The 24198-nt window shown below is 45.1% G+C and overlaps 2 protein-coding genes across 2 annotated transcripts in view; one reads left to right on the plus strand and one right to left on the minus strand.

The window, feature by feature from the left end:
• Positions 1-2246, plus strand: part of LOC126235883 (uncharacterized) — a 117122-nt gene extending 114876 nt beyond the window's left edge. The window contains exon 2 of the mRNA XM_049944850.1: positions 2090-2246. Coding sequence (XP_049800807.1) covers positions 2090-2246 — 157 coding nt within the window. The remainder of the gene's footprint in view (positions 1-2089) is intronic.
• Positions 1-24198, minus strand: part of LOC126245060 (mucin-5AC) — a 465061-nt gene that overhangs the window by 383780 nt on the left and 57083 nt on the right. The gene's annotated exons all lie outside the window — the stretch shown is intronic.

Raw genomic sequence — 24198 nt, forward strand, 5'->3', positions numbered from 1 at the left:
GGAATATAAAATTAGAGAGATTCGATTCGGCATGGATGTTGCTGGAAATCGTTCTTATTGCTAACGATTCACGATTGGAACAGAAAAAGGGGAAAGTGACAGTGGTGAACAGAGCGACCTCTGCCATACACGGTAAGGTGGCTTGCGGAATGTACACTCATGCTCATAAATTAAGGATAATTGCAGAAGTTGGTGCCACACAACGTGGCACTACACAAAACTGGCGCTAATAGCTTACGGAACACACACGACACAAATCTGTAAGTCCACGGTATTGGTGGTAAGTTGAGAAAACCGCCCAGAAACATATATGCTTCAAAACGCCACTGTTTCCTGCGCATGTACCCCGACATCAATATGGAATATGATTACCATGCACACGTACACAGGCCGCACAACGGGTTGGCATACTCTGGATCAGGTGGTCGAGCAGCTGCTGGGGTATAGCCTCCCATTCTTGCACCAGTGCATGTCGGAGCTCCTGAAGTGTCGTAGGGGTTTGAAGACGTGCAGCGATGCGTCGACTGAGAGCATCCCACACGTACTCGATGAGGTTTAAGTCTGGAGAACGGGCAAGTCATTCCATTCACCTGATATCTTCTGTTTCAAGGTACTCATCCACGATGGCAGCTCGGTGGGGCCGTGCCTTATCATCCATCAGGAGGAAGGTGGGACCTACTGCCCCAGTGAAAGGGCGGGCATACTGGTGCAAAATGACGTCCCGATACACCTGATCTGTTACAGTTCCTCTGTCAAAGACATGCAGGGGTGTACGTGCACCAGTCCTAATCCCACCCCACACCACCAAACCACGACCTCCATACTCGTCCCTTTCAAGAACATTAAGGGGTTGGTATCTGGTTCCTGGTTCATGCCATATGAAAACCCTACGAGAATCACTGTTCAGACTTTACCTGGACTCGTCCGTGAACATAACCTGGGACCACTGTTCCAATGACCATGTACTGTGTTCTTGAACCAGGCTTTACGGGCTCTCTTGTAACCATGCGTCAGTGGAATGCACCTTGCAGGTCTCCGGGGGGAATAAACCATGTCTGTTCAATCGTCTGTATGCTGTGTGTTTGGAGACAACTGTTCCAGTGGCTGCGGTAAGGTCCCGAGCAAGACTATCTGCAGTACTTCGTGGCCGTAAGCGGGCACTGATGGTAAGATATCGGCCTTCTTGTGGTGTTGTACACTGTGGACGTTCCGTACTGTAGCGCCTGGACACGTTTCCTGTCTGCTGGAATCGTTGCTATAATCTTGAGATCCCACTTTGTGGTACACGGGAGGCCCGTGCTACAGCCTGCTGTGTTTGACCAGCCTCCAGTCGCCCTAGTATTCTACACCTCATAACGTCATCAATATGTGTTGTTTGAGCCATTTTTAACACACAGTCACCATTAGCACGTCTTAAAACGTCTGCACATTTACTCGCTGCACCGTACTCTGACAGGCACCAGCACACCTCTGTATATGTGGACTCCTGCCAGCGCCACCTTGCGACAACCGCAGGTCAAATGCACCGCATGGTCATACCCGGAGGTGTTTTAATCCCGCAAACCGCCCATCAGAGCGTTGTTTGGCCATATATCACCATTATCCTTAATTTATGAGCATGAGTGTAGTGGAGATGTAATTTAGAAGGATTAAAAAACTCGACAATAGCTACAGGAATCTTGTAGACGGAACGGATAAAAAATCCACCCTTCCCGGATCCGAGTTTGTGTTCCGTCTCTACTGACATGATCGTCAATGGGACGGTAAACCTTAATCTTCCTTTTGTTCTCTCCCTACGTCTAAAGGTGCACCTTCTTTACACTACGTTCTCAAAATGCTTGTCACGTGAATAGCTTAGTGAGAATCGCTAGATTACGGTGCAGATCTTTGAGTCAGGCAGTTGTTAAGACCACACTCGAGGCGAAAAGGATGGAAGATTAAGGTTCAGTGTCGCGGGCAGCGATCAGGCCATTGGAGACGGTGTTCGGGACGAGGGCCACAGCCTGTAACAAGCGTCGGGTGGCAGCGTCTGCGGAGGGAATTCGCTGGCTATTGTGGAGGCGGCTGTAGTTTATGGCGGCACTTGCAGGAGCAAGCACCGCGACGACGGAGGCGACGGCGGACCCCCGCAGCGACCCGCGAGCGGTCCCGCTCGGCGAAAACGCGACCCGCCCGGCTTCTTGCTGCTCCTTTTGCTACGGTCGCGCATCCTCACTGTGTTACAGCCGTTCTACGTGGGTGGCTGAACGCCGGGTCCGTGCTCTTCCAAAGCAACTCTGATCAGCTGCCGAGCACACGCTGTGCTGACGGTGATCCCTCGAGTAATTTTTACCAGCGTTCTGCGTTCCATGGGTCAGTTCTGAGGTTAAAATTTCTTACGTTGACTTTGTCACTGTAAGATAGATGAAATTTTTTCATCACAGATCAGGTGCACTGACTCAGTTAGTCGAATTTCGACCACAGGCACTACTAGTACATACAAAAATGTGTAATACATAGAGGGGAAACGTTGTTACGAAAGACCTCCCATTAAGTTTCGTTTGGCGAAAAACCAGAGCATCGCAGATATTCATTGGCATTTGCAGAACGTCTACGGAGTTCTGACACTAAACAAAAGCACTGTGAGTCGTTGGGCGAGGCGTCTGTCATCAGGTCACGCAAAACTGTCGGATCTCCCACGTGCCGGCCGGCGGTACACAGCTGTGACTCCTGATTTGCGACGTCCCAGCTTTGATATTAATGTAGAGGAAAATAAGCATTATTAGTATCGGTGGACAATAGTCTCATAAACGACCATTAGTCACGGAGATAGGTTTTGCAATGTACAGAGTCTTTAAATAAACATGTCTTTATTGACGTGAAATGACGTGCCCTAGTAAACATCGACTTATAGATATCGACATTATCTTGACAACCGGTGTAATATCGCTGACGATTGTTACTAATTGTCTTATGTTAAAAGTAATTTTACAACTAAGACAGAAGAATAAAAATTGCACACGCATTTCACGGTGTAAAATTCGTAAGGAACTCGAAAGTAAATACTGATTAAGTGTTTTTGTAAGGTCCATTGATACCACAACATTGGTGGAATTGGACTTATTACCATGGGCTTAGGGTGACTATCGTCGAGTGTTACAGTGCCTGTTCTTTTTTTAGTGTCATTGTACTATCTTAGATTGATTCACGAATGTTATTCTAATTTATAACTTATAAGACCACATTCGGCAAACTTAGGAAAAAGGCTTTATGAAAGCCACTGCGTAATTAATTAATAATGGCGTGACACACAGGACCATACAACTTACTAGTATAGATCAATTAGATGTATCTTATAAGTATATAGTAGTTCCATAAACAGTAATTCCAAGCAGTACTAATAAGGGGTTTTCCCCTTGTCTAGTAAATAACATGAAACTTCAGTAATTTGCGAATGCTTGTTGAACGATGACTACTGTCATTAATTTATGTATAAGATACCTAATCTGATTTTGTTTCTCAAGTGATATTGGGTACGTTAACCTTTAAACCGTTGCTATTGGTAACGATCCAAATACATAAGTGGTTTTGCTTGAGACTAGGATTTAACTGCTGTGCAGAAGGGTTCATTTCTATTAGAGCCAACACACTTTGTTTATCTGACATAGTTCAGGATTGACTTACAGTGGATACGTGACTCGCCTGATACAATAGTCACGACAAACATTATATTGGTTGGCTGACGAACCGTGTGTCACTGGATAAGTTCGTGGCATTAACACTGGCACAATCAATAACACATTATTATGGCTGTTGCTTCCGTAGTTTATACAGGGTGACCTGGGTAACTATGAACGCTCCAAATATTTAGTAAATGAATAAAACATCATCAATTTTATTTGCAATATGTAGAGAGCGTGAATTCTAGATAACTTGAAAAATAGGAGACTGTTCCAGTACTGTCTATCAGTCGTAGATCATTGAATAGTAGCTTTAAATAAAATCTGCATATTAGTAGTATCTTGCACAGTTCGTTGCATCTCGCTACGAGTCTTCCACGATTTGAGGGCTGAACTCACTCGGGTCTTGACGGTACCAATTGTTGAACGATATAAATGCACTGCTAGGTCACAGAGACACTCAAGAATCGTTGCGTGAATCATCGCGTAAAGTCTGCGATTGTTGCGAATCAGTTCCTCGAGTGCCTGGACATCATCGTCTGTGGTCGATGCCGATGGCCTTCCTTCCCAGTCAGCATCACCATCGTCTGTACTGCCTTGATCAAACTGTTGGCACCATTTCACTACCACTATACGCGACATTGCATTTGGCCCATATACTGCCTAAATTTGATGGCGAACCTGTGTGTAAATTAGTCGTTTTGCCCACCAGAATTGTGCTCTGCCGGGTACTCTGGAGTACATTTCCAGAAACCGCACCATTTCGTCCCACACAGTGATGCTCCTTTTATCTGTATCTCAGCAGAACTATGTCTGCATGAGACCCAGAACATGTACTCTTTTTTCACAATGTGCCACCCTCGCTGTTAATAATCTTAGAGTGGGACGACATGTGTGACTTACTCTTTGGAGTCCCCTCGTACCTAGTACTGGGATACTGCCACCAGTATCCAGATACGCCAACCATTAGAGACAGCAGGCGATAAAAAGAAAAAAAAAAGACATGAAATACATGTGTGTCTACGACCTGTCTGTGTGATGCTGCACTACTCTCGTGGTGAGCTACGTCCCCGGATCTTTCCCTGATAGGACATGTTCGGGACCGGCTAGGTCGCAATTAACGTCCCAATTCCAGTATCGATCTAGGACCACTTACAATAGTTGTGCTCCGGATTGCCTTAGGAGAGGATACAACAGGTTTCTGGCACCGTTCCCAGTCGAATCGGTGCATGCATCCACGCTAGAGGAGGTCCAAAGTTGTAATACACTATTGGCCATTAAAATTGCTACATCACGAAGATCACGTGTTACAGACGCGAAATTTAACCGACAGTAAGAAGATGCTGTGATATGCAAATGATTAGCTTTTCAGAGCATTCACACAAGGTTTGCGCCGGTGGTGACACCTACAACGTGCTGACATAAGGAAAGTTTTCAACCGATTTCTCATACACAAACAGCAGTTGACCGACGTTGCCTGGTGAAACGTTGTTGTGATGCCTCGTGTAAGGAGGAGAAATGCGTACCATCACTTTTCCGGCTTTGATAAAGATCGGATTGTAGCCTATCGCGATTGTGGTTTACCGTATCGCGACATTGCTGCTCGCGTTGGTCGAGATCCAATGACTGTTAGCAAAATATGGAATCGGTGGGTTCAGGAGGGTAATACGGAACGCCATGCTGGATCCCAACGGCCTCGTACCACTAGCAGTCGAGATGACAGGAATCTTATCCGCATGGCTGTAACGGATCGTGCAGCCACGTCTGGATCCCTGAGTCAACAGATGCGGACGTTTGCAAGACAACAACCATCTGCACGAACAGTTCGACGATGTTTGCAGCAGTATGAACTATCAGCTCGGAGACCATGGCTGCGGTTACCCTTGAACATCGCGGTGAACGCACATTGGAAGCGTGTATTCGTCATCGCCATACTGGCGTATCACCCGGCGTGATGGTATGGGGTGCCATTGGTTTCACGTCTTGGTCACTTCTTGTTCGCATTGACGGCACTTTGAACAGTGGACGTTACATTTCAGATGTGTTACGACCCGTGGCTCTACCCTTCATTCGATCCCTGCGAAACCCTACACTTCAGCAGGATAATGCACGACCGCATGTTGCAATTGCTGTACGGGCCTATCTGGATACAGAAAATGTTCGACTGCTGCCCTGGCCAGCACATTCTCCAGATCTCTCACCAACTGAAAAGTCTGGTCAATGGTGGTCGAGCAACTAGCTCGTCACAATACACCAGACACTACTCTTGATGAACTATGGTATCGTGTTGAAGCTGCATGGGCAGCTGTACCTGTACCTGTACACGCCATCCAAGCTCTGTTTGACTCAATGCCAAGGCGTATCAAGGCCGTTATTACGGCCAAAGGTGGTTGTTCTGGGTACTGATTTCTTAGGTTCTATGCACCCAAATTGCGTGAAAATGTAATCACATGTCAGTTCTAATAAAATATATTTGTCCAATGAATACCCGTTTATAATCTGCATTTCTTCTTGGTGTAGCAATTTTAATGGCCAGTTGTGTAATAACTGAGCTCGTACCAAGTTCTTTGTAAATTCCATTAGGTTTGTAAGCACTGAATAATATCACATACCCTCTTAACCAGAGAAGTTTAGTTTCCTTCTCCCGTCCTGTGTGCTTCATCTTTTTTGTCCGCCAGTGTATTATTAGCTCCGACTCACTGGTGAAACTGCCCCCTCAGTCAACACTTTATTACCAGAAATACGTACGACAGCTCGTTCCCGAACAGGTTTCTGTGGAGCCGCATAACTTGACGGCTCTACGAGCTCGATTTTTGAGTCGGTCCCCGTCCTCGCGCCCCGGCACGTCGTTCGGAGCGTTTTGTGTTGGCTGAACCAATCTCTCGCTCCCCCACGACAAACACGGGTCCGCCCGGAGGGAGCGCATAATGCCATTCACCCCCGCCTACAAACGCACAGTACAAATAGCCATTCCGCCTCCCGCAGAGGCTGAATGCAGGGCGGTGGATCGAAGGAAAACACCGCGAGCGATCGCGGGCCCTCGTTCTCCTCCTCCACCTCCCCCATACACAGCCGCGTGGCGACGCTGCAGTCCTTTCAAAAGCTTCGCACCCTTTCAAGTGGCGGCGCACCGACAGGTGTAGGCGAAAATGCGTCGGCCGGAAACTGACAGGTCGGCTTCAAAGGTCTGCCGCGTGCTCCATTCACAATAGCCACTCCATCTCCGATACTGCCGATTCTCGCGACGCCGGAAGGGAATGAGGTATAGATTTTCGTACTCACAAGGGAACATCCCCATCGCATCCCCCTCAGATTTAGTTATAAGCTGGCACAGTGCATAGGCCTTGAAAAACTGAACACAAATGAATTCGAGAAAACAGGAAGAAGTTGTGTGGAACTGTAAAAAAATAAGCAAAATATACAAACTGAGTAGTCCATGGGCCACATAGGCAACATCATGGACAATGTGGGCTCAGGAGCGCCGTGGTCCCGTGGTAGCGTGAGCAGCTGCAGAACGAGAGGTCCTTGGTTCAAGTCTTCTCTAGTGTGAAAATTTTACTTTTTTTTATTTTTGCATAGTTATTATCTGTCCGTTCGTTCATTGACGTCTCTGTTCACTGTAATAAGTTTAGTGTCTGTGTTTTGCGACCGCATCGCAAAACCGTGCGATTAGTAGACGAAAGGACGTGCCTCTCCAATGGGAACCGAAAACATTTGATCGCAAAGTCATAGGTCAACCGATTCCTCCACAGGAAAACAGATCTGATATATTCTATACGACACTGGTGATGGCATGTGCGTCACATGACAGGAATATGTTGTCGACCCACCTAACTTGTACACTTGGCGAATGGGTAAAAAGAGTCTTCTACCTTGCCCGATTTAGGTTTTCTTGTGGATGTGATAATAACTCCCAAAAAAGTGATGAAAACATAAGAGTTTGTCACATAAACTGAAAATTAAAAAATAAAACTTTTCACTCGATGGAAGATTTGAACCAAGGACCTTTCGTTCCGCAGCTGCTCACGTTACCACGAGACAACAGCGCTCCCGCGTTCCCAGTCTCCTTGATGTTGCATATCTTCCCATGAACTACTCAGTTTGTATATTTTGCTTATGTTTTCACAGTTCGACACAACTTCTTCCTGTTTTCTCAATTGATCTGTTTTCAGTTTTTCAAGGCCTATCCACTGTGCCAACTTATAACTAAATCTGAGGGGGGTGCGATGGGGAGGTTCCCTTGTCAGTCGTATTTGTGCTGGGTTTCACAGGCACGTTAAATTTTCCCACTGGTAACGTTTTCGTCATTTCTAACGCGGCTGTGTTAGTAGTACACACGTTGCCAAAGCATTCCTCCGTACGCAACGATTTGTATATTTTTCAGTTTAATCTAAATGCCAAGTACTGAATGATAATTCGAGTCACATTCATAAGTTTAACAACAGTTGAATTCAGTTCTGCAGCTACATGCGAGGGTTGTGCAGAAAGTAAGTTCCGATCGGTCGCGAAATGGAAACCACTGGGAAAATCCTGTAAAACTTTGCACAGATGTGTTGGACAGTGTCTGTAGTATGCCCGTTGATCGTGTCGCGTCGCTCTTTTCAGTTTTGATTGAACAGTGAGCATGTAAAGATGCGTAGTCTCCCGCCAAGTATGAGGGCCTGGTTAGAGATTTCGCCTGTGTCATGCAGCCCACGTAACACAACTATCGAGCAGTTCCAGCTTCATGACAATGCTCGGCCGTACACTGCAGGGGCAATGAAGACGCTCCTGCAGCGTTTCCGATGAGAAGTGTTTGATCACCCACAATACAGTCCGTAATTGGCTCCCCCTGAGTCTCGTCTCTGCTCACAACAACCGCTGGCTATGAAGACAAAATTTTTCCACAGACAACGAGCTGCGGACCAGTGTAGACAATTCGCCGAAAGCACAGGCGGCTGCTTTCTATGACGGGGATACTGGAAAGTTGATACAACACTATGACAACACTCGAAGTTGGAGCGGCGACTATGTAGAGAAGGAGGTGGAAGGTGTACCTAACTGTTGCAAATAAAACGCTTCTGGTTCTCACTGTGGTTTCCATTTCACGACCGATCGGAACTTACTTTCCGGACAACCCTCGTACATACTGCGCATGATGGTGGATCGGATACCTTTTACTAATGCTAGACATTCCATTCCCTGTTTCACTCGCAAATAGATCAAGTAAAAAAACGACTCTCTATATGCTTCCGTACGAGTCCTGATTTCTCTTATCTTCGATGTCTTTACACTCAATGTATGTAGTATCATTCTGCAGCCTGTCTCTAAACTTTCTACACAGTGTTTCGCGAAAATAAGTCTTCTTCCCTACAGGTATTCCCGTTTGAGTTCACAAAGCATCTCCGTAACACTTGCTTGTCGTTCGAACCTACCAGTAACAAACCCACCAGCAAGTCACTGAAGTGCTTCGATGTCTTGGTTTAATTCGTGCTGATGGGAATTCCGAACACTCGAACAGGACTCAAGAATGATAGAGATGATAGATAAACTCCAGTGGAAGACTCTGCAGGAGAGACGCTCAGTAGCTCGGTACGGGCTTTTGTTGAAGTTTCGAGAACATACCTTCACCGAGGAGTCAAGCAGTACATTGCTCCCTCCTACGTATATCTCGCGAAGAGACCATTAGGATAAAATCAGAGAGATTAGAGCCCACACAGAGGCATACCGACAATCTTTCTTTCCACGAACAATACGAGACTGGAATAGAAGGGAGAACCGATAGAGGTACTCAGGGTACCCTCCGCCACACACCGTCAGGTGGCTTGCGGAGTATGGATGTAGATGTAGAAGAATGGCTGACACGTTTTTTCAGTACACGTTCCACTTTATATATGAACTACACTTTCCTATAATTCTCCGAATTAACCAAAGTCGACAATTTGCCTTCCCTGCTACCGACCTTAAGTGCTCGTTTCATTTCATGTTGCTTTCGCGCCGATACGCCCAGGTATTAAATCAACGAGACAGTGTCAAGCACTCACTACTATCGAACATCTCGGGATTGTTTTTCCTATTTATCTGCATTAACTTACAGTTTTATACATTTAGAGCTACCTACCATCCATCACACCAAGAAATTATATCTAAGTCATCTTGTATCCTCCTGCTGCCACTCAACGACGACACCTTACTGTACACCACACCATCATCAGCAAACAATTGCAGATTACTGATCACTCTGTCTGCCAAATCATTTATTTACGAGTATGCAGAGAAAAACAACGGTGCAGTCGCAATTCCGTGGGGAACTCTTGACGATATCCTCATTTCTAAAGAACACTCACTGTCCAGAAAAAACGTATTGTGTTCTATTACCTGAAAAAGTCTTCGTGCCACTCACATATCTAAGAGCCTATTTCGCATGCTCTAATCTTTGTTAGCAGTTTCAAGTTTTTCACTGAGTCAAACACTTTCCGGAAATCTAAGACTATGGAATCTGCGTCTTGTCGTGTATCCATGGTTGGCAGGGTGTGGTGCGAGAAAATGGCAACCTGACTTTCGCACTGATGGTGGTTTGTAAATTCGTTTTGAATCAAGGATAGAAACTTTGCCATCTCTTCTGGAGTATACTCAAGAATTCTGCCGAAAATCAAACGTTTTCATACCAGACGAAGGAGACCCATAATATTACTCGATTTAGTAGTTGTTTTCTTCGTTTAATGATTCTGAATAGTGGAGAAGTAAGAAGCAACATTTTGTACGGCGAGCTGCAATGCAAAACGGTGTGGGGCAATGTGGAACAATGGTGTGAGAGACATTTCTGCCGAGGCGAAGGCTATTCGTGGAACATGTGAAAGAACACACCACTCTGAAGAATCGACTCCACCAAAAGCGGCAGCGCAGCAGCAGGCAAGAATAAAGAGTGTGGATTTAAAATGCATTTCAGAGCGTGATTGCATAACAAATATGACTACAAATACATCGCTCTTTTCCATTAGCAGAAGTAGGTACGGGCTTAAGAGGCAGCAAAGTAGAGTACATAAGAATAATTACATCAACAAATCCACATTCCCTGCTGTCATCGCTCGTCAGTTGAAAAATTTCACAAGGGCCAACCATCCAAGATCAGTGAAACCAGTGCTTGTTAAGTTATTGTTGAGAAACTGTCCAAGTAACGCAGAAATTTAACACTGCATCTAAACACGGCATATACTCGTGTATAAATCCTGCGTGGCAGCAACAGAAGTACAAAATCTGTTATGTTTTACCAAGACTCGTGTACAGGAAGAATGTTCAATACATTACAATAATAGTGAAAACACCTAAAATAAATGAATTCCGGGAAATACTGTCAAGGTGATTTTCAGAATGTAACACCACTATCCCCTTCCCGACCCATGCTAAAGGGATGGAAGCGCACCTCAAGGGTAGCCTTGAACTAACAGTAGAACAGGTAGGTGAAATGAGAAGGGAGTCAAATGCTCTTTAGAGCTCAAGGTAAGGGCTAGCATGATTATGTGACTGCTTCGTCCGTCCTACTATTTAGTAAAGTTGTATGGATTTCCCTTTGAGATGGTGCATGTTGACTGTACTTTTATTTATTTCGATTCCGCTGTTCCATTTTCAGCCTTGGGCTACTTCCAAGTAGTAATAAACTGAGCATCAACAATCGGCGACATGACTAATGCATTAAAACCAAAGAGGCGTGGCAACAGCTATCACTGCTCACGGAATTTATTACCAAACTCAATAGTATACAACGCAGTGAAAATCATCTCATCACGCAGTTCCGCACAGTCCTATAACATACGGAAACTAGTCACCCGTGTGGGAACTAGCAGCTTTCTATTACGGCGCCTGCGAGCATCTTACACATGTCTGTCATATAAGATGTAAATAAGTTTAGTTACTAATTCCTACCTGGTAGACGAGGCGTCCGCATTTCCTCGAATTTGCTTTATAATGAGGTTATTTTCATTGTGTTGTAGAGTGTTACTTTCAGCAGCGAAGCCCGAAGAGAGTGATTTAACCTTCCACCACTTTATAGCTTTTAATCACTGCAACAAATTCTGATTCTCAGTATCTATCCGTTTAAAAAGAGAGAAAAGTAAAGCAGCAATAGTTGAACTTAAACAAATAAATTACAGTCAATGAGAAAAATTTGAGTTTTTGTTGTGAACGAAACTCACTTCTCGAGCAATCCGAAAGCATTTGATATGTCTTTCTACAGTAGACAGTTCAAAAAACTTGTTATCAAGATTTAATCACACACATAAATGATTTCGTGAAGATGGTGGGCAGCAATCTGCGTTTGTTTGCTGATAATGCTGTGATGCACGGTAAGGTGTCGAAGTTGAATGACTGTAGAAGGAAACAAGGTGGACTTCTAGTTGGTGTGATGAATGGCAGCTGGCTCTAAATGTAGAAAATGTAAGTTAATGTGGACAAGTAAGAAGATCAAACCCGTAATGTTCGGATACAGCATTACTAGCATCCTGCTTGACAGTCACGTCGTTTGAATATCTGGGCGTAACGTTCTAAAGCGATATGGAATGGAATGAGCATGTGAAGATTGTGGTAGGGAAGGTGAATGGTCGACTTCGATTTATTGGGTGAAATTTAGGAAAATGTGGTTCACCTGTGAAGGATACCGTTTATAGGTCGCTAGTGCGACCTGTTCTTTAGTATTTCTCGAGTGTTTGGTATCCGCACCAGGCCGGATTAAAGGAAGACATCGAAAAAGTTCAAAGGCGAGCTGTTAGATTTGTTACCGGTAGGTTCGACTAACATGTGGGTGTTACGGAGATGCTTCGGGAGCTCAAATGAGAGTCCCTGGAGGGAAGGCAACGTTCTTTTCGAGGAACACTATTGATAAAATTTAAAGAACCGACATTTCAAGCTAACTGCCGAACGATTCAACTGTCGACAACATACACTATGTGATCAAAAGAATCCGGACACCTGGCTGAAAATGACTTACAAGATCGTGGCCGCCTCCATCGGTAATTCAATATGGTGTTGATGACGACAGCTTCCATTCTCGGAGGCATGCGTTCAATCAGGCGCTGGAAGTTTCTTGGGAAATGGCAACCCATTCATCACGGAGTGCTGCACTGAGGGGAGGTATCGATGTCGGTCGGCGAGGCCTGGTACGATGTCGGCGTTCCAATACATCCCAAAAGTGTTCTATAGGCTTCAGGTCAGGAATCTGTGCAGGCCAGTCCATTACAGGGATGTTGTTGTCGTGTAACCACTCCGTCACAGGCCGTGCATTATGAACAGGTGCTCAATCGTGTTGAAAGATGCAGTCGCCATCCCCGTATTGCTCTTCAACAGTGGGAAGCAAGAAAGTGCTTGAAACATCAATGTAGGCCTGTGATGTGACAGTGCAACGCAAAACAACAAGGGATGAAAGCCCCATCCACGAAAAATACGACCACAGCGTAACACCACCGCCCCCGAATTTTACTGTTGGCACTACACGCGCTGCCAGATGACGTTCACCGGGCATTCACCATACACACACCCCGCCATCGGATCGCCACTCCACACAATGTTTTTCCACTGTTCAATCGTCCAATGGTTACACTCCTTAAACCACGCGAGGCGTCGTTTGGCATTTACTGGCGTGATGTGTGGCTTATGAGCAGCCGCTCGATCATGAAATCCAAGTTTTCTCAACTCTTGCCTAACTGTCATAGTTACTGCAGTGGTTCTTGATGCAGTTTGGAATTCCCGTGTGACAGGACCCTCTTCAACTCTCGACGGTCTCTGTCAGTCGACAGACGGGGTCGACCTGTACGCTTTTGTGCTGTACATGTCCCTTCACGTTTCCACTTCACTATCACATCGGAAACAGTGGACCTAGGGGTGCTCAGGAGTGTGTAAATCTCGCGTACAGGAGTATGACACAAGTGACACCCAGTCACCTGACCACGTTCGAAGTCCGTGAGTTCCTACCTGGCAGTAGGGGGCAGCACAATTCACCTAATATGAAAAGCGTATGTTTCTAGGGGTGTCCGGATTCTTTTGATCACATAATTTACACTGCGCATAAGGACCATGAAGATAAGATACGAGACATTACGACTCGTAGTGAGGCATATAGACAGTCGTTCTTCCGTCGCTCTATTTACGAGTGGAACAGGAAAGGAAACGACTATTAGAGATACAGAGCATCCTCCGCCCATCGCCGTACAGCAGTTTGCGGAATATCTGTCTATATGTAGATGTAGTTGTAATCATCTCAGCCTAGGAGGAAGGACGATAAATATGAACAAAAAGAAGAGCAACATTCGCGTTTATGTAAATGACGAACTCATTAGGGCACACGTTCGGTGAGGAATTAAATTAAGAGTCGTTTGGGAAGTCCATTTCCGGAATTTTAAAAGTAAGCTTTTCCGTAGTAGTAACCGTCTTGCTTGCTTGTAACCTCACCTAGGGCAGTAACTTGAGTATGCTATGGTAGCCACCACGTTTGAAGCAGAAACTGTATCTGTTTTGATACCCTCTGTCAAAAGTCCCCGGCGTCGATGACTCATTTCTGTTTCAGCCATAATCTGGGCAACAAAGTCTTCCTTCGTCTGTACAGGTTTGTTGTTAGCAAGATTCGCTATATAACCTCACAAGATGGAGTTTCCAGGTGGCCTTGGCGGACACACGTTTCCCAAGCGCCGAGATATTTCGGATGCTCACTGCACCACGTGCTGCATGGGTACATCTTCCAGCAAGATGGTGTTTTCTGTGCTCTCACAGAGTGTATTGAAACATACTAAATGAATCATACTACATGAATCGATTTTGTTAACGGCAGTGTCAGTAAATTGGTCCAACTGCGACAGATTTCGCAATGGCTTATATTTAGACAAAATTATTTATCTGTATAGTTCTGTAACATGGGTTCGTTGGTAGTTCCTCCATAGTGCAATCTCGACAGCATACATCACTTACTACCATTTCAAATCGGAATGGACACAGGCTCAGCCAGCTGGTTTTAAACGGTCAGTAGACACACTATATTACTGGCCTAATGAAAACCAGCACGGAAATGTTGCGAAGCTTCTTAAGATACGCCCGATTTCCTTCTCCAGTATTCACCAGTCCGACATCCAGTATCGACATGGCTTTAAACCCTGATCTTCCTTTCTCTGTCACGACTGAAACGAAAGCTGCAGCAACACAACATTTTCTTACCTAGTTACATATGTGTTATTTCGTTTTACTGATATACGTCACTCATCAATCGTGATGCGTAACTTGCAAATTTGATTAATAACTTTGTAATATTCAGTTGGGAATTAGAGCACTTACATCGGAAGGAACTGAAAAACCTTCCAGTAAAGTACCACACGGATACCGTTTGAGATTTAGGTTTTGGTAACCAGTATCCAACGACTGCTGTTGCCCATCAGACTTAAATGTGTTTTTTCTGAGGTAATGTAAGCGACAGGTCGTTTCCGGCATCACACTGCTCAAGTGTGTAAACGTAAACTTCCCTCTTCAGTCCCTCGAGGGCTGCGATATGATGGTACCAGGACGTTTGGTTGCACTTCGACAGAGGAGTGTTTTCACTCGACCAGCTTCCTCGAAATCACCAGCGCTAATGAAAGCACTTCCTTAGTTGCCGGCAGCAATAGAGATATCGCCCTTCTTTCGCAAACCGATGTTCCAAAGGACCGACGTTTTCGCATCCGCGACTCTACAGTAGTGACCGAGCGAGTTGCCCCTTACGACACGCACAGGAGACTCCAGTGGCCAAGTAACAACATAAACTCTTATCGATTATCATTTTGGAAACCTCACTATTAGCCATTAGTGATTCCATTTATTTTCACGATTCACCCATTTGTTTTTCTAAAGGTTGTGCTCCGTCGGATAACAATGTATCACAGAGTCAATGTGTATGCCTATAACAATATTTACGTTTTATTCAGAAACTCATCCCAAGAGAGGCGCTCTCTTCATTATCGTTCATCTCCATCTTCTCTCGAAGTTTGCGAATAAAGATGTTTTGTTGTTTCTGTTATTATGCTGAGCCGGCCGGAGTGGCCGAGCTGTTCTAGGCGCTACAGTCTGGAACTGCGCGACCGCTGCGGTCGCAGGTTCGAATCCTGTCTCTGGCATAGATGTGTGTGATATCCTTCGGTTAGTTAGGTTTAAGTAGTTCTAAGTTCTAGGAGACTGATGACCACAGAAGTTAAGTCCCATAGTGCTCAGAGCCATTTGGACCATTTGAACCTGCTGTGGAGGCCCATATGCAGCAATGCTAGCTGGACCGTCGTTGAGCAGACACTGTTAAGAGACCGTTGGTTCATCAGGGTGGTCGGCTACTCAACAACTGTCCGTCAGTTCGCCCGGTCATTTGTGGCCCGCAGTGCAAAACAGTTGCCTTGGCGCCGGTTTTATATAGCCCCATTTTGGCATCCACGGTAAGCTATAACCACGGCGGCACGCTAACAGTTTACAAACTAAGCCGTTTCAGAAATTTTTCCATCCTTGGCCCGAAAACCAATGAGCTAGAGATCTTCACTGTAGCCTCACAATAAATAAATAAATAAATAAATATATATATATATATATATATATATATATATTCACTTATGAAATTTGTTATTAACAATCCGAACGAATTCAAGAGTAATAGCTGTGTACATGGCTACAACACTAGGAGAAAGGATGATCTTCACTACTCAAGTTTAAATCTAACTTTGGCTTAGAAGGGGATAAATTATGCTGCCACAAAAGTCTTTGGTCACTTACCTAATAGCATCAAAAGTCTGACAGATAGCCATATAGCAGGGCATCCCAACCTTTTCAGCTGGCGGACCCCTTCTTCAGTCGAAAATCCATGGCGGACCCCTAGTCAGTCAAGAGCACAGTAACTCCAAATTTTAGAGCGAAACCCATGGGAACTGAAAGCTTCTTAATGCAGGTGCCATGTTCCCAATGACCGACCCCCCCCCCCGAAGTATCAATAGTCTTTTGTTTAGAGATGAATGAAAACAACTTGAAATTAACGATCCAATTGGAATTCTCACTGTATCCAGACTCTTACTAGTGGATTTACTCCCTTTGTTCAACACACTATATCTTGATTAAAATTACTTGGTAATTGAAATTTCACACGATGGACCTGTCTTCCTCCAAGAGCAATCAACGTCACGTCCAAACTGTTCGCTGTTGACAAGCTGTCGCCTATGGTCGTGTGTGTGTATGTGTGTGCGTGTGTTTCCGTGAAATCCGAAGAAAAATGTTCAAATGTATGTAAAGTCTTCCTTTGATCGTCCTCCCTCCTCATTCATTTCAACTGGAAACTTCCCCTTGTGAAGGCGATGGAGAAACTGCATTCTTCTCCAGTGATCCTGACTTCAGCCACCGATTCATGTTAGAAGTAATAAACTGGTTAAGAATCGACTTATGAAATAGGTTGTGCACTGACAAGGCAAGTTTAACATTTAATGATGCCTGGGGCCGCTTACGTGTCAGCGAGCCCTGTGATTGGTCGACAAAGCTCGCTCCGCGCATGCGTAAAAGGTTTCAGCGCATCTAGCGCCGTGAGCCGGCGCACAAACGACCCCTGTATTGTTGCAAAACAGTCGATCAGAGAAGCCGCATTTCCGGCACTAAACTGTGTGTACGTTCTCACTTAGGAACCGCAAAAGCTGCTTGGGGATACGACCTGAAGTAAAAGTACACATGTTTTTCACACGAAAAAAAAAAACAGTGATGAATTTGATTTTCACATTTTTATTCAATAATTTTACTCATTATTTTACACGATTTGGTGAAAGGTGGCCGCGGACCCCCTAGAAAGAGCCAACGGACCCCTAAGGGGTCCGCGGACCACAGGTTGGGAGGCCCTGCCGTATAGCATTTAAAAGGAAATTAAAAGAATTTCTTAATGGCAACTCCTTCTACTCATTGGATGAATTTTTGGATATAGTAAGTGGGTAATTTCCCCAACCCCTCCACCCCACTCAAAAAAAATTGAAAAATATTAAGTGTCATGTAATATTTTGTGTAATATCTTGTATAGACACCTTTTGTTAACCTGACACGTTCCACATCATTACTAAGTGTCGTATTCATGATCTATGGAACAAGTACTAATCTAATCTAATCTAATCATGCCCTACTGAACGTCAGATAAATCGCCCCTTTTCCTCGACAGCTACTGCACTGTTTTCTGCGTCCCCCAGACACGCTTCATATATCCTTCACTGCTATTGCTGCCACGTGCCGTCTGTCACTGGTTACTGCACGTTGAAGTAGAAAATAGGTGGTGGTCACATTAATGTGACAGGTCCGTGCAAAAGCTGATAGTTTCTAAACTTTCGATATTACGTAAAACATTTTTCTAATATGTCCCCTCTACAATTTAAAAGATTCTGTAATAAAACTGTAGAACACCTGTTTACTTACTCGATGTGATTTGAGTATTTGTTAAAACCTTTTGGTACTGCTCTCTGACTACCAGCAGCGCGAGTTGCGTCGCGTCTGAATGAGGCTGCACTGCATACCTCCTGGTAGTGTTCACCGGACGGTCACGCCCCAAGAGCGAAACGAATGAGAAAATCTGCCAGCAGCCGGTGTGGCAAAAACAGTAATACCTCGCGTAAAGCAACAACAATACACGCGCGCGTCCTCCTTTTGAGCACAGCGGTGCTGTCAGACTAAAGACTGGTACTACGTACGCAACAAATTCGACAACGGGGTGCCTATCTACGGGTCACAGGAGAGGCGTTACGAAACGAATTACAGTGGAGAAGGCGACAATGTTTTTTCTATCCTTTATTTTTCTTTTTGTGAGTGAAAGCATTTCACACCGTATTAAGCATACGTTCCACGTTCCTCGCGGAAAGGTCGGATGACGCAGACTTTTCCATACAGAACCGAAATGCCGTGCTACAGTGTATCCCAAAAGCTTCTTCACTAAGCCGCAGCAGCTGAAACGTTCGTTGTAGGGAAACAGATCGGTGACAAACCTACAAAAATACCTGCTCCTTCTTTCAATACCGTCATCTTTAATTTATTTTTCAAACTTCATTGCCGTTAACCGGGTCCACAAATTGAGATAGTAGCGCTAGAAACGCACTCACCAAATGCAGTGTGGGGTTTTCAAACCATTTAACAGAATTCTGTAACTTTTAATGAGTGCAGCATATATTGAACGAGTAAGTACGTGTGATTGTCTGTACACCAGTACGTTCTGTCCACGTCAAGTCTGTCAGTTGCAGTCGTAATATGAATTGTGTACGCAGCAATACGTTGGTTTACGGAAATTTGTGAAGATGATGCGGAAATGTTCTTTAATTGTTTGTGAAATTTTTAGCATCCCAAATGATCTATATCTTTCCTTACTTGTGCGTAGACTCGAATTCTTACCTTTGTAAGTGACACTCAAGACTAAATGGCAGTCGACTTGATTGAAATTCAACAGTAAGAGACGAAAATCTTCTCCTTAAAATAATGACCAGAAATGTGGGGCACACACTGTTCACATTTAACATTTTTGTGCTGTGAATGTTTTAGGACTAAACGGGGAATTTGTCAAGTGGCTTTATCATTGACATTCATTCCCGAATGAAAACCGTAGTAGTTTCCGTGTGCATATTTTTAGACGGATAAAGTCTTTACAGTCATCTCCATCACCGTCTAGTAGCAGTATTGGGTATCTTCCGTTTCGCGTCACAACAAGTTGTTCAACCAAACAATGATGTGCTCTTCCTAAATCTCTCCTATCTTCGGGTCAAGGTTAGAGCGCTTTATGTGGCAACTTTCATCTTAATAACCCTGACATCTTAATAAGATGCTGGTGCCATTTAGATTTGTGCGTTTGTACACGTACCATTCATTCATTATCTATAGTCTAATTATGCAAGTAAAAAGTAGTGAAACATGTAGTCTTTCACGAGAAAGTATAACCATTTGCTCAATGGATTGGCAGACCAACAACAGTCAAGCACATATGCCAGTAACACGTAACCACCAAACACTTTTCTAATGGGCTACTCGAATAAATATTAGCAAACGAGGTAGGACACTAATTAAGACAGCGGACAAGTATTCGGGAGAAACGAAGTTGAAGTTGTGACACAGGCATCTAGTCTATGAGTTTCATGGCTTCTCTAAACCACTTGAAACGAATGTCGACATGATTCCATCAACAAGACGAATACCGAGTCTTTTCGACACCCTTCCTGAAATGTGTTACTAGTCCATCTCTAATCATCCAGATGATAAGGAGACGTTAATACTGCTTCTACTACTACTTCTTTCGGCGCAGTTCTGACAGAGAAAGCAGTAGGGTATTCCGTCATACAATGACGGAAATGGAGACATGGAGCACTAGCACGATACTTATCAGACTTCGTGGCGCTGTTCAACTTTCTTTCGATTTGGAACAAATGCTCATCATCAACAACAGTATAAGGCGTGACCCCTCTGTGGGCATGAATACACTCTTGTATTAATTATGGCAAGCAAGCAACACCCCAGATATTCTCAATGGATGACAAATCAGGGGACTGGGCTGGCCAGTGAATGATTCGTACATCCCTCAAGGAGTTTGTGGTGTGAACTAGAGGGGGGGGGGGTCTTGCACTATCGTGCTTGTATGCCATTTGGTGTCTTTTCTTTCCAAATACTGGCGACCATTATGCATGGCTCAAATAATTACTAAATAATTCCTGTTGGCATATGCAGCAGCTACCCACACTTTGATACCAGTTTTTGGAAATGTGTAGATCCTGAGAACTTCCGTTCTCGTACGCTTTCGCTTGGCAGTCTACGAATACACTGATGTCGAAACGGCCGTCACAAATCCTAAAGAGACCCAACACTGAACATTAAAAATGATCGTTGTCGTTGGTATGGTGTCAGCCTAAAACGATGCCTGGCAACTCGACATCTCAACCCAGCTTCCAGAAATTCGTTCGCAGCGCTACGTAGTGGTACACTGGCTTTAACTGCTGCCTGGACACCAACGTCCTCCGTCTGTTCGTCAGAAACAGTCGATCAGTCTTCTCGTGATATCGTTCAGGCAGAACTCGTTCCTGCTTCTCTTACCACACTGATGTCCACCTCGACACCACTCGCCCTGCGGTCATTTCACTACAACCAACTGTGCGATCTGTCGGTATGTTGTCCTATGTCCTCATGCCAATGATTTTGCCGTTCTCAGAGTCCTAAAGATGGTGATATAGTGCAGGTGCACGTCCTCTCGGCATGCTGTGTTGTGATTTCCGCCCGAAAAGTTCCACCACTGGTCTATACGCCCAGCAGCCATCATGCACTTACGCCTTTCTTCATCTGTAGGATCACCTTTTTTCTGTGCTGAAAATAAGCTCACACAAGTATGAAATTTCCATTAAAGTATTCCACTGTATGAAAGTACTGGATTTTGGCAGCTTTGGGTGATGATGCCCATGATGTGACACTTTCCATCCACTCATTGTGTTAGGCACAGATCAATACTTTTTTTGTCCGTCATGTGTCACAAAAAAATGGCTCTGAGCACTATGGGACTCAACTGCTGTGGTCATAAGTCCCCTAGAACTTAGAACTACTTAAACCTAACTAACCTAAGGACAGCACACAACACCCAGCCATCACGAGGCAGAGAAAATCCCTGATCCCGCCGGGAATCGAACCCGGGAACCCGGGCGTGGGAAGCGAGAACGCTACCGCACGACCACGAGATGCGGGCCATGTGTCACATTTTTTTTTTTATTTTTTTTTTTTTACCATGATCCCCCATGGTGAGCTCTGCAATATTTCTGGCTTTGCAGCCGTCACATTCGGATACAAGAAGCTCTTTTTAGAGCAGTTGAGAAGGCAGCTGTGGCAAAATGACGTAATGTAGTGTTAGGTACAGACGACAGATGGTTTGCTCGGTACGGGTATCGTGAGACAGACCGCCTAAATTATGGTCCATCTCCAACATTAGCTGCTGCGTTCGGATGTTGCGCACCAAAATGACAACCTTCTATTAATATTAGACAAATTAGACAGCGTATTTACTTTAATTTCAAATTAAAGCATCTCTCGAGAGCGTGCTATCATTCCATTATTTCACAAGTATTAATAACCAGCAGAATAATAAACAACTGCAAAATGAAAAGGCAGACGAAGCACTTCGGTGATCTTCAGATCGAGCCTAACTTGGATGGCGGGCGAACTGGTTCGGCTGTAAGATCAGAGCTAGTTTGGAAGATTCGGAGGACGGACATGTTGTTCGCCGCGGTATCAGTTAAGACTTAGTTAGCAATGTCTAGAATGTAAGTCAGAGCTCGTTCGTCAGTCTCGGAGGCCGGACATGTCCGCCGTGGTATCAGTTAAGACTTTATTAGCAATGTATGGTTATTTGAACATATAGTTGAGAACAGTGCGATACTAATTTACTGAAATATGCAGTTCATTAATTTGTTGAAGAATAGAAATCATTTGTGAATCTGAAAACGAATATAATTGTGCAGTTTCTCGGGTTCTGCCAATAAATAAGCGAGTGGCATCCCGTACAACAAACTGGTTGGAAATTTAATCATTTCTAAAATAACAGTTCCTCGCAAAGAGTTTCTTACAGCCTCAAGATTACGAATTCACTTCCTAAGTGCTGATCCCTGAGCAGGAGACAACTATAGAAGAATGCAGGTTGGTGAGCATTTGTTAGAACTTATGCATTGCACTCAGGGCGTTGGAAGCAAATAGGCACCTTGCGTGTACTGTAATCTTAGTACAAATGAGATCAGTGACACGTCATCTGTGGTAACACAGAGGAGGTATGAAAAAGAGAAATATTTTTTAGGGAGGCGGTTGATCACTCACACGTGAATATGACCCTCACTTCTCCCTCGCTCTCTCTTTTTCAATTTGCCTTAACTTGATGAACCAACGCGTTCACATCTCCATCCTTAGCTAAAGCAACGAGCATAATGGTTGGACTCTGCAGTGCCTTGAAACGCCGCGGTCGCTACGCTACTTCCACGACTGAACAAGTAGGGTATGTTGCGTTGGGATTCCCCATCTGGCCACTGTATCGGGGACGCGCGCTACAGGCAGTATGGCCAGGTGTCGGAGGAGCGACAGGTGCCGACCACCTGCGCGCGCCGCCAGTTTCGGGCAGCGACCTCCGAGGTACGCCTGGACGGTCACCGCCTTGGAGAGGAGGCTGACCGTTTGTCGCGTGCGTCACCGCCGTTACGGGCAGAGCCCGAGTGCGCCCGAGTCAGCGTACGTGTGCGCCTGTTATGTGTGTGTGTGTGTGTGAGTGTGTGTGTGAGTGAGAGAGAGAGAGAGAGAGAGAGAGAGAACTCTGACCAAATAGCGGCGCGGAGCCCACGCAAGTGGGCAACTTCCAGCACACGGACCACTGAGATCGAAAACGAAAAACAGAACGGGGATGACAGCGACAATGGCGATGTGCCTAGACTCCTCACAGTCTATGCAATAACAGCCTGTAGAAAGAATTCACGTTGCGTGCTCCACACCATCGGTTGAACTCTTATCTGATGAACATACACTACTGGCCATTGAAATTCCTACACCAAGAAGAAATGCAGATGATAAACGGGTATTCATTGGACAAATATATTATACTAGAACTGACATGTGATTACATTTTCACGCAATTTCGGTGCATAGATCCTGAGAAATCTGTACCTAGAACAACCAACTCTGGCCGTAATAACGGCGTTGATACGCCTGGGCATTGAGTCAAAGAGAGCTTGGATGGCGTGTACAGGTACAGCTGCCCATGCAGCTTCAACATGATACCACAGTTCAGCAAGAGTAGTGACTGGCGTATTGTGACGAGCCAGTTGCTCGGCCACCATTGACCAGTCGTTTTCAGTTGGTGAGAGATCTGGAGAATGTGCTGGCCAGGGCAGCAGCCGAACATTTTCTGTATCCCGTACAGGACGTGCAACATGCGGTCCTGCTGAAATGTAGGGTTTCGTAGGGATCGAATGAAGGGTAGAGCCACGGGTCGTAACACATCTGAAATGTAACGTCCACTGTTCATAGTGCCGTCAATGCGAACACGAGGTGACCGAGACGTGTAAACAATGGCACCCCATACCATCACGCCAGGTGATACGCCAGTATGGCGATGACGAATACACGCTTCCAATGTGCGTTCACCGCGATGTCGCCAAACACGGATGCGACCATAATCATGCTGTAAACAGAACCTGGATTCATCTGAAAACATGACGTTTTGCCATTCGTGCACCCAGGTTCGTCGTTGAGTACACCATCGCAGCCGCTCCTGTCTGTGATGCAGCGTCAAGCGTAACCGCAGCCATGGTCTCCGAGCTGATAGTCCATGCTGCTGGAAACGTCGTCGAACTATTGGTGCATATGGTTGTTGTCTTGCAAACGTCCCCATCTGTTGAATCAGGGATCGAGACGTGGCTATACGATCCGTTACAGCCATGCGGATAAGGTGCCTGTCATCTCGACTACTAGTGATACGAGGCCGTTGGGATCCAGCACGGCGTTCCGTATTACCCTCCTGAACCCACCGATTCCATATTCTGCTAACAGTCATTGGATCTCG

This window comes from Schistocerca nitens, chromosome 1, assembly GCF_023898315.1.
Source record: "Schistocerca nitens isolate TAMUIC-IGC-003100 chromosome 1, iqSchNite1.1, whole genome shotgun sequence".
NCBI classification, from domain to species: domain Eukaryota; kingdom Metazoa; phylum Arthropoda; class Insecta; order Orthoptera; family Acrididae; genus Schistocerca; species Schistocerca nitens.